The following is an 11,644-nucleotide window of genomic DNA, read 5'->3' on the forward strand; positions in this document are numbered from 1 at the left end:
ATGGGGGCGGTGCTTCCGGGGCGGGCAGCCGGGCCGAGGGAGGAGGGTCTGACAGTTGGCGCCGCCGGGGAGGGAGGGCGGGCGGCGCGAGTGGGCGCGGGCAAGGAGGGTCAGGTGAGGCGCGGGCCATGGGTGGTGGGACTGGGCCGGATGCGGAAGGGATGGATGGCGTTCTGGTTCTGGAGTCATTCTTGGCGTCGCTGTGCGGCCCGGACAAACGACTTCTTTCTCTGAACCTCAGTTTCCTCCTCTGTAGAATGGGGGCCAGAATCTGGCATAGCATCCTCCCTCTGGGTTGGAGTGAGAGCTCAGCTCGTGCATGTTGGAGACCCTAGTTCAGCGCTTAGCACACTGCACACTTCGTACTATACTTTTGTTAGTAATGTACTGATGAAAATGTTTGCGCTTGGCATGGAAGATCTGGGTGTGGGGGCATGAAATTGGAGGCCGGCAGATTTCGGGTCAAGTCCCAGCTCAGCTTTGTGGCAGTGAGCCTGTGCCTTAACCTCTCTGAACCTCATTTTCCTTATCTGCAGAATGAGGGCTAATAGTACCAATATCATAGAGTCGTTGTGAGGATGCTAATGAAATGTGCATGTGAATCCCTTAACACAGGGCTTCGTACAGTATTGAGTAAGAGTTCCATGTATTGGGACTATGATAATAATGATTCTGAGAGTTACCGGTGTAGCTGGGACTTGCAAGGGAGTAAAGGGTTGGAGGAAGCCCAGAGATGGCAGTAGGAAAAACTGGAATCTAGAATTGGGCAAATCGACGTCCTGCCACTTCCTATTTGACCAATTTTGCCGGATCTCCTAGATTTAAGTTTTTCTTTTTTTTTTAAAACCACTAATGCATTTTCCTCCAGTCAGTTCACTTGAGATGGACATTTTGCATTGCTGTACTAATGGAAAACCAGCATTGCTGGCTGTGAAAAGAAGGAAAACTTAACCTAAAATGCAACGGAAGTAGAATAGTCTATTAAATTGTAGACAGAAGCTGAAAGAGATTGAAATAACCTGTGCTTTGCGATTCCACAATGCCACGGACCCTATCAAGTTATACTCTGTTCTTCACTTGCATTTGGCATGGGACTGACAAAAGTCAGTGACTGTCCTGCCCTTTCTCTACCTCACCGAAGGTGCATTTATTTAATGCGTATGTACATAGCACTTATCTCCTGCCAAGCATTGTTGTAAGCACTTGGTGTTTATGAACTTGCTTCATCCTTCTAACCACTGTAAGAATAGATACTCCTATCCTTCTTGTTTTAGAGTTGAGGGGAAGTGAGATCCAGAAAGGTTCAGCCACTTGCCCCAAGGTCAGGGTTCAGAAGTGGTAAAAGGATTTAGGTCCAAGCCTTTTAAAAAAGGGCTTAGCAAGGGAGTCTGATACATGGTAATTTCTTGAGTTTGGGGAATTGTCATTTTCTATTATTATTAACGTTCCAATTTTCACTGTTCAGAAAGTCAGCGCTGGAGATGGGCTTTTAATGAAGGAGAGAGGCAATTGAGTCCAGCAGGGTGACCTCTGCAGCTGTAGGGGGAGGATACCAGTACTCAAAGGCTTCTGGTAAGCATTAACTGGAACCTTGCCAAGACTGAGCACAGTGCCTGGCTTGTAGTAATCGCTCAACCAGTGTTAAATCATAGTCATTGGACTGACTTGGGTTCAAGTCCTGGCTTATAGTTAACTTGCTGTGTGATCCCGGACCTGCCACTCTCGTTTGTAACGTAGGGATCGTTTTAGGGGCGCCTGGGTGGCTCAGTGGGGTAAGCGTCCGATTCCAGATTTCAGCTCAGGTCATGATCTCATGGTTCATGGGTTCGAGCCCCGCATCGGGCTCTGCGCTGATGGTATGGAGCCTGCTTGGGATTCTCTCTCCCCCTCTCTGCCCCTCCACTGCTTGGGCGCTCGCTCTCTCTCTCTCTCTCTCTCTCTCTCTCTCTCAAAAATAAAAAAAACGTCCAAACAAACAAACATGGGGATCATTTTAACTTTGTTCCCCAGGTGGTTGTGGGGAGACACTGAGCTGTGTATATTCAGTGCCTGCCGAGGAAACATTCAACAAGAGCTACTGAATGGGCCCTGGAATCCGGGAGAACTTGTTTTCAAATCCCAGTAAAGTCACTTGCTAGATGTGGCATTTGGTAAATGACTATACCTCGACGAGTCGGTTTTTTTTCATCGATTAAGATGGGGCTAATAATAGTGCTCAGTCATGAGGAGGTTGTGAGGTGTTGACACGATGCCTGGCTCCGGTCCTGGTGCATAGTCAGTGCTCAGTACGTGAGATTTGTTTTCCTGTCTGACATATCGAACCCTCGCCATGCCCTGCTCTTTGAGAGATGCTGGTTGTGCGGTCTTTGGCCAGTGGCAAAATCCAGAGGGGAAAGTAGATCTTAGGAGTCAAGTACGGGGCAGAGTGATGTCTGTGGTCACGTTCATCAATAAGACATGCACCCAAAGCCAGAGGTGGTCAGGATGAACCCTCGCTGGAGGTAGAGGAGAGAGTCTCACATCTGGTGACTTCAGGAGAGCTTCACAAAGCAGGTGGCCAGGCCAGCAGAGTGAAGGAGAGCTTGCCAGGAGGACAGGATAAGAAAGCATTCTGGGCCCAGGTGACCTGCTGTGGGAAAACCAGGGGGGCAGGCAAAGCCCTTGGGTGTTAGAGGACAGGCTAAGGCGGGATCCCTGGGAGATAAGAACAGCCACTGCTTCTAGACGAGTTGGAATGCGCAGGCACTGCCTCAGGTGCCCCGTGCATAGAAACTCGCCTGGCCTTACAGCAGCCCTTCGAGGGTAGTACCATCTGGACCGTCCCTGTCCCTATTTACAGATGAAGACGCCAGGTTGACTAGTGAAGTAACCTGTTAAGACCACACAGCTAACATGTGGTCGAGCCAGATTTGAACCCTGCAGTCTGGTTCCAGGGCCCTTACTCTTCTATTGTCTCTCCTGTACCATCAAAATGGGGACAGGGAGGGGCAGATTGTGGAGGATGCCGAGAAGGGGTGAGGGAGAATGATCAGAATCGGGGGCTGAGGTGGGTAGAAGAGGGCAGAGGGGCTGGAGGAGAGGGCAGGGCTGGAGGAGAGGGCAGGGCTGGAGAAGGACAGGAGGGCTGAGTGGGAGGTTTGGGCCCGGGCAGCGTGGGACGAGTGGTCCTGGAGACCTATAATGTGGACCCATCAGGCAAGGAAGTTTTTCCCTTTAGTTTCCTTTCAGCCCTGCTCTTAATGTTCAGGGGAAAGTCTCCTCCGTTGGTGCTGGTATGTCTTTAACAGCTTCCGGGGACCTGCAGTCTTACCTAAGTGGACACTGGTTTCCCATTTCTCCTCCGAGGCCCCTCGTGAGGCAGTGGGCCACCTGTCTGCGCTCAGCTCCCCCTCCTCTCCTCCCCTCCGCTCACTCACTGCAGCGCAGTCTCAACGGCTCCGTGCGTGCGGTCCCCCTCACATGCCAGATGGGCTCCTGCCTCGGGGCACTGGACTTGCTGTCCCTTTTCCCGGAACACTCTTCCTCTACAAAACCACGTGGCTCGCTCCTCCACCTTCTTTGGGTCTCTGAATGTCACTGTAGAACGGTCTCCCCTGTTCACCCTGTTTAGAGTTGTAGCCCCTCCCTTCCTGGTCCTCCAGGTTTTCTCCATGACACCGAAGGCTTTCTGACTCACCGTATCCTTATCTGTTCTGCCTGTTTACTTCTCTGTCTTCCCCTCTCCCCAGTCTCCACCTAGATGCCACACTCTGTGTTTTTGTTCCCCTCCGTATCCTTAGCTCCTAGAATAGTGCCACACGCAGAGTAGGTTGTCAGGAAGCAGTTTGGGAATGGCTGACTAGTGGGCATTTATGGTTAAAGTCTTGAGCGGGGGTGTCTTTTGTTTTCTTTTTCTTTCTTTTCCTTGCTCATTCCAGCCAGAAACTTTTGAGGTGTGTGGGAACAGAGCTGCGGACATTTGCCGTCCCTGGGCCTTGTCCCAGGCAGCAGTGATAGTTGTGGTGGCAGCTCTGTCCCAGGCTGACTTCCTGCCAGCTGTTCCAGGCTATTCCTGGGCTGTGAGCCCCCAGCCCAGGAACGCTTCTCTGGCAGGCAGACCGACAGGCGGCAAGGGAGGGACGTACGTACACTCAAAGCCCGTGGCGACTCATGGGCCCTTCTCCCCTCGTTCTGTCTTCCAGGCTCCCGGGAGCAGCACCAGGGCCAGGGAGACAATGGTCTCAGTGACTATGGGTGAGTCTGTGGTCTTCTCTCTGGGCTCCCTCTCCCCACTGTCCTTTTTGAGGTATGACCTTGGTGAGGGGAGACGAGGTGGGGGAGGGAGGGCCAGGTCACTGGCAGGAACAGCTGTACCCTGAGGAACGTGGAGGCGGGGCCAGGGCCTCTCCGCTCTGTGTGTTGGCCTCCGGACAGCATGGTCTAGCCTTAAAGAACTTGTGTCATGAAGTCCAGCAGCGCCTGGGTTTTCTCACCTATAAAATGGAGATACTAACAGTTCCTTACATCCTAGGATGTTGTAAGGAGTAGAGAGCTTGTTGCACATCAGATCTTGGGCATGGTTCTTGACAAATGTTAGCCGTTATTATTCTCATGAGCTGTGTCTCTGTATTCTCTTTAAGCCCGTATTTTGGGATTGCCCAAGCACTGAGGTCAGCTGGCAGCTTTGCAATTTTTTGAGATTTGTACATCTAGAAAAGTACATAAAACGTCGGAAGAGCAACTAAGAAGCGAACATTGGAATACATCCTTCGCGATTCCATTTACGTAAAGCACAGAAACAGCCCAAACCAATCTGTACCGTTAGGTGGTGGTTGCCCTCGAGACACCACTACATAGGGAGTTGGTGGGGGGGGTGGGGGGGTGGGCGTGGCTTCTGGGATGTTGGAAATGTTTTATTTCTGGATCTGGGTGCTGGTGTGTGTTGGTTTGTGAAAATTATCAACCTATGTGTACTCTTGTATGTGGGTATGTTCTAGTTCAATACAAAGGTTTTAAAAAGGAACCATCCAGGCCAAGAAATGCAATGTTGCCAGCCTCCCCAGAGCCCACCCCAGTCACAACCCCCTCACTCCTCCAGATGGAATCAACCATTATCTCATCTTTGTGATCATTTCTCCCTGCCTTTTATAGTTGTACCACCAATGAGAATATTCCTATTCTTTAGACTTTGGTTTTGAACTTGGGGGAACGAAATCATGCCTTGTGTTCTCTTGTGTGTGGCTTCTTCTGTACCACACAACATCTGAGCATCCCCTCTGTTGCCGTGTGTAGCTGTGGTTCTCTCCTCTGCACTGCTGTGTGGTATTTACTGTGTGAGTGGCGGCCCTTTGTTTACCTGCCTCTGTCCGTGACCACTGCATTGTTTCTGGGTTGGGGCTGTTACAGACAGACTGCTGTGAATATTCTAGTGAATGTCTCCTGGTGTGTATAGCAAGCCATACCTCACTGAGTCCATGACCCACGCTGTTGCCCATCTTTAATATTTCGGAAATGGGGGTGCTTATGACCATTTTTTTGGCAGTATATTTTCCTCTTCAGTAGGACATAAAATGATGGTGGGGGCCTGATGTGGGGATGTTGGCAGTTCCTTGACTTTCTGCTTCAGGAAGCTAGCTACCCCCAAATGATGTGGCACCTTTTTCCTCCTTAATAAGATTTTTTAAAAATTAGTTTTAGAGAGAGGGGCTCCTGGGTGCTCAGTTGGTTAAGGGTCCAACTTTGGCTCAGGTCGTGATCTCATGGTTCATGAGTTCGAGCCCTGCCTTGGGCTCTGTGCTGAGAGCTGGGAGCCTGGAGCCTGCTTCAGATTCTGTGTCTCCCTAGTTCACTGCCCCTTCCCCACTAACACTCTGTCTCTCTGTCTGTCTCTCAAAAATGAATAAACATTAAAAAAATAAAAAAAATAATTTTAGAGAGAGTGTAAGCAGGGGAGAGGGACAGAGAGAGAGAGAGAAAGAGAAAATCTTAAGCAGGCTCCACACTCAGCGTGGAGCCTGATGCGAAGCTTGATCCCACAACACTGGGATCATGACCTGAGCCGAATTCAAGACGCTTAACTGACTGAGCCACCCAGGCTCTCCCCCTAACCTTAATAATAGTTTAATTAAGATACAATTCACATTTTATACAGTTCACCTATTTAAAGTATACACTTCAATGGTTTTGTGTTTTTAAGTAAGCTCCACACCTATTATGGAGTCTAACATGGGGCTTGAACTCCCAACACCGAGATCAAGAGTCGGATGTTTAACCGACTGAACCAGTCAGGCACCCCCACTCTGTGGTTTTTATCCACAGAGCTATACAACCATCATCACAATCAATTTCAAAACCTTTTCATCACTCCTCCCAAACGCCCATACCCATTAACTGGTAGTCAAGTTACTCTCTTTTCCTCATCGGCCTCTCAAAACTACTAATCTACTTTCTTTTTTTTTTTTTTTAACATTTATTTATTTTTGAGACAGAGAGAGACAGAACATGAACGGGGGAGGGGCAGAGAGAGAGGGAGACACAGAATCGGAAGCAGGCTCCAGGGTCTGAGCCATCAGCCCAGAGCCCGACGTGGGGCTCGAACTCATGGACCGTGAGATCGTGACCTGAGCTGAAGTCAGACGCTCAACCGACTGAGCCACCCAGGCGCCCCCTTTTTTTTTTTTTTTTTCAATGTTTATTTATTTTTGAGACAGAGACAGAGCATGAACAGGGGAGGGGCAGAGAGAGAGGGAGACACAGAATCTGAAACGGGCTCCAGGCTCTGAGCTGTCAGCACAGAGCCTGATGCGGGGCTCAAACTCACGGACCGTGAGATCATGACCTGAGCCGAAGTCGGACGCTTAACCGACTGAGCCACCCAGGCGCCCCTACTAATCTACTTTCTGTCTCTGTAGTTCTCTGTAGATGTTTACCTGTTCCAGCCATTTCATATAAATGGAATCATTTTGTGGTGCCTTTTGATATTTAGACAAAGTTGCCTGCTTTTGGCTAACAGAACCCAGGGCCCCATGCCTGGGCAGATCGATGGTGCCTGTGCAAGGCAGCAAAAGCCCCCCTTCTCTGGGCTGGTGGGGGAATCCTGAGGGCATGAGCTCCTCACCTGCCTCAGTCCTGGGGAGATGGGCTTGTGGCCAGGTGGGCAGGGGCCTCCCTGGGAGAAGAGTGGTCCCTGGGCTTGGCCTGAGTTCTGGATGGCCACCAAGACCAGAATCTCTTTCCCCACTCCGAGGCTCAGTTGTCTGATAAGGAAAATGGGCCTAGCAGTAGCAGACTTCTTCTCATCTAACATAGCATGGATTGTTGGGTGCCATGCTATATACCTTGAGAAAAAGTTTCACCAGTTAAAACCATGGCACACCATTGATTCTGAGGTGGATCTTAGTTTCAGAGGTGTTAAAATGTGAAAAAAAAAATCTTTTGGAATTAGTGATCTTATCTAACACACATTGGCCACACCTAGTTTGAAAGTCACACCCAAAAGGCCAACGAAGAAGTTTCCAGACAATAAACTTTCATGGGTGGGTGCCTCCTTGGTCTTGACCTTGGCCTGGGTAATGGTGGTAGAATAGAATAATAATAATGATGCTACTAATAATAATAATGGCAGCTGCTATGAGTTGATGTTGTCCCCTGGCCAGGTGTCATTCAAGGCCCTTTATGTGGGCTTTCTCATTGAGTCTGCACAGTGATCTGAGGATGTTAGTGTTATCACTAGAATTCGAACTCGATGAAGGAAGGGATGTTGTCTTGTGCCTTGCGGTATCCCCGGTGGCTCGAATGGGACCTGGCCCGTGCCAGTCCTCAATAAATACTTACTGAGTGTATTATCGTAAATTCACAGATGAGGGAACTGACACACCAGACGTTAACCTCCCATTGTCTCTTGGCCCGGAAGTGGCAGAGCCAGAATTTCAACCCAAGCTCCAAAGCCTATACTTGCTGCTCCTATAGTGAGGAGAGGGCTTTATTGACGCTCACAGGCCAGCTCTGTGTCCCTTCTTCCCATTTACCTGTGGACCCCGTCACTCTCTGGAGCTGGGCCTGTCAATGGGGACCATGGCGGAGAACGCAGAGTCCCAGCTCCCTGAAACCTGGCACTGGCCAAGCATGGGGACGACCGCTGCGGGTCACATCCCAGGGCAGGGCAGAGCTTATAAGAAGGGCGGTACAGCAGCACATGGGTTGGGGACTCTGCTTCCTGTTAGCGATGTGGCCTGAGGCCAGCTGCCCAACCTCTCCCTGCCTCAGTGTCCTCATTGGCCAAGTGTGGGAGTCCTAATGCTGCTGAGCTCACAGGGCTGTCGCGGGCCTAGTTCCACTGTCTGCGTGAAGCGCTCAGCCAGGGTTTGGCATGCAGTGAGCATTTAATTTGTGGGAGCTGCTGCTGTTGTGGCTGCTGTTGTGGCTTTTCGGCTGCTCTTCTCTAGAGAGAACAATGGGAATAATGAACCCTGTCCACCCCTCAGCCACTTCCGAGTGGATCCAGTTCTTTAAGGAAGCCGGCATTCCTCCCGGGCCTGCTGTCAATTACGCCGTGATGTTTGTGGATAATAGGTAAGGGGGCCCGAGGGGACAGAGCTGAACCTGGAGAGAGGCGGAGAGAGGCGGGGAGAAGTGGGGGGAGCCTGGGGGGGGGGCGGGGGGAGATGGGAGCTGGCCAGCCCTTCCATCCTGGCGCACTGGCGGCCTCACCACTCACTCTCCCCTGTAGGATCCAGAAGAGCATGCTGCTGGATCTCAACAAAGAGATCATGAATGAGCTGGGCGTGACTGTGGTGGGCGACATCATCGCCATCCTCAAGCATGCCAAGGTGGTGCACCGCCAGGTGGGTGTCCCACCCCACCCCTTGGTCCCCGGGTTTAGGGCGCGGTGGAGCAGCGGTAGCAGAGCCAGCAGGAGGCTTGGAGGCAAAGACAGGCAGACCTGAGCTCCAAGGCTGGCTGCACCATTTGTTGTGTGACACTGGGCGTGTTGCCTAACCTCTCTGAGCCTTTCTTTCTCCATTTGTAACATTAAAAAAAAAAATGTTTATTTTTGAGAGAGAGAGAGAGAGAGAGAGAGTGCACACACAGGGTGAAGGGCAGTGAGAAAGAGGGACAGAGGATTCGAAGTGGGCTCTGTGCTGACAGTGCAGAGCCCAATGCGGGGCTTGAACTCACGAACTGCGAGATCATGACCTGATCCTAAGTCGGATGTTTAACCGACTGAGCCACCCAGGCGTCCCTCTCTCTCCATTTGTAGAATGCAGATAGGCAGACCTATCTTGCAAAGTAGTTGTATTACGTTAAATAAAGCCCCAGTACAGTGTAAACAGTAGGGCCTCAGTAAAGGCTCTCTATTACCATTACTAGTTCTCATCTTCCCCGTGATAATAACATCATTGGCAGGATTCTTGTCTGTCCCCGGGACAGGAGCTCCCGCTTAGGACCCAGGTGCTGACTTGGCCAACAACATGGCTGTTCCATTCTCGGCCCCTCCACTTACGGTGACCCTAGACTAGTGATCTTCACTTCCCTGAATCTTCTGAAACAGGCTTCTCCCACACCACTCCTGCTGCGGCCACCTACCAGATAGTATGTGGTACCGAGCTCCACACTGGGAATGAAGAGCTTGTTGAGCTTTGATAGCTGACATTTACCGAGCGCTTACCATAGCCTGCCAGGTGCTGTCTCCATCCTTCATCCATTTTAACTCATTTCCTCCTCACTCCACTTGACGGAGAAGGAAACTGGCTCTAGAGCGGTGCTCTCAGACTCCCCACTTTACCAAATGGTAGCTGCTTCCCCCACCCAGAGATGGGCCTTCACCTGTCCAGCCAGCCAGGCCCCCGCAGTGATGGCTTTCTCACGTCAGGGACTTGAGTTATCACAGAGAAGGTCACTGAGCAACACTTTTTTTTTTTTTTCCTTGAAACTTTTAAATTTGGGAATGATTTTAGATTGACAGAAAAGTTCCGGCAGCAGTACAGAAAGTTTCTGTGTCTCCTTCACCCAGCTTCCCTTAATGTTAACATTCGTAGTAGCCACGGTCCATTTGTCAAAACTAAGAAACAAACATCAGGACACTACTATTAACTAAAATACAGACTACTTGGATCTTACCAGTTCTTGTATAAAGTCCTCTCTCTGTTTCATATACCACATTGCATTTATTTATGTCTCTTTCTGTCTCTTAAGTCCCCGTTGATTTATACCAGTTTCATAGTCTTCCCAGATAATGTTCGATGACCTTGACAGTTTTGAAGAGTACTGGTCAGTTGTTTTGTAGAACGTCTCTCCGTTTGGGTTTGTCTGATGCTTTCTCATGGTTAGGAGTGAAATGTTTTGAACTCTCTTCTGTAGCAGCTCAGACTCTGATCCCCCTATGTTGCTCAGATTTCTCAGATTATCCTTATCTGCATGGTATCCCAGGCACCTTTTTTTTTTTAAATGTTTATTTACTTTTGAGAGACAGAGACAGAGCACAAATGGGGTGGGGCAGAGAGAGAGAGAGAGAGAGAGAGAGGGAGAGAGGGAGACAACAGAATCCGAAGCAGGCTCCGGACTCCGGGCTGTCAGCACAGAGCCCGACGTGGGGCTCGAACTCACGAACCGTGAGATCATGACCTGAGCCGAAGTCTGAGGCATAACCGACTGTGCCACCCTGGTGTCCCATTATTTTATTTATTTATATTTTTACAGGACATGTGCAAAGCTGCCACTGAGTCCGTGCCCTGCAGCCCCAGCCCCCTCCCAGGCGAGATTCGCCGAGGCACCTCTAGCGGTGAGTTCCACCTACCCAGGGTTCCTTTCCTTCAGTCATGCGCTTCAGCTGTAGAGGGGATACACCTGAAATCTGCAGAGGTGAAACAAAGCCATCTGAGGTTCTCTTAGGAAAAAAATAGTCTGGGTAGTGAGGTGGCAATATGTCCCGTCGATTTTCATTGGTGGTAGTTCTGCTCCATAACGTCACTGTGACCACTGAATTAGTGAATATTGAGTCACTGCTCCTAGAGGAAGTACAAAGTTAGGTTCCTGTAAGCCTCTAGTCACAACATTTTTGTCAGTTGATTAACACAGATCTTACTATTATTTTCTTTTACTGTTTATTTATTTTTGAGAGAGACAGAATGCGAGTGTATTTTCTCCATAAGGCACATCACCTGGGAATATGAGAAAGCACGTTGTCACTATGCTTGGGCGCCATTTTAAACAGCAAAATCACTATCCAAAAGCACAAAAATGTAAAAGGGATACAAAATAGACCGTGAGAAGGATACTTGTTTACCGTGAGAGCTGAAGGCAGAGAGTCCCCTTGTTTGACTTCAGTTGGGAGTGTGTGTTGGGTGACTCGAGTGTTTCGCTGTTCAGCACATGGCTGTGAATGGCAGTAAAAGCACCACAAATACTGGTTTTGGGGTTAGAAATCAATTATAGTGAATAGGCGAATTTGCAAATATGGAATCCGTGGATGGTGAGAATGGTATTTATACATTTGATTTTTTAGCAGTGTGGTACCTTTTTTAGGAAAAATAAACTTTAGAAATTTAATATGCATATTAGCTTAACAAGCCCCAAACTGGTTTAAAATACAAGCTTTTATCTCTCGTGATTTTTTTTTTTTTAATGTTTATTTATTTATTTTTTAACGTTTTTTTTTTTTTTTTTT

The 11,644-nt window shown here is 49.4% G+C and overlaps 1 protein-coding gene across 4 annotated transcripts in view; it reads left to right on the plus strand.

The window, feature by feature from the left end:
• Positions 1-11,644, plus strand: part of CE2H19orf47 (chromosome E2 C19orf47 homolog) — a 22,834-nt gene that overhangs the window by 243 nt on the left and 10,947 nt on the right. For 3 of the 4 annotated variants that reach the window (XM_049621825.1, XM_049621826.1, XM_049621823.1), the window contains exons 2-6: positions 1,466-1,572; positions 4,182-4,233; positions 8,463-8,550; positions 8,708-8,822; positions 10,678-10,759. In XM_049621825.1, coding sequence (XP_049477782.1) covers positions 4,215-4,233; positions 8,463-8,550; positions 8,708-8,822; positions 10,678-10,759 — 304 coding nt within the window. In that variant the 5' untranslated portion in view covers positions 1,466-1,572; positions 4,182-4,214. Of the gene's footprint in view, positions 1-27; positions 115-1,465; positions 1,573-4,181; positions 4,234-8,462; positions 8,551-8,707; positions 8,823-10,677; positions 10,760-11,644 lie in introns of those variants that run through there. The other variant, XM_049621824.1, reaches the window with a different exon arrangement.

The sequence above is a fragment of the Panthera uncia genome, assembly GCF_023721935.1.
Source record: "Panthera uncia isolate 11264 chromosome E2 unlocalized genomic scaffold, Puncia_PCG_1.0 HiC_scaffold_19, whole genome shotgun sequence".
Taxonomy (NCBI): Eukaryota; Metazoa; Chordata; class Mammalia; order Carnivora; family Felidae; genus Panthera; species Panthera uncia.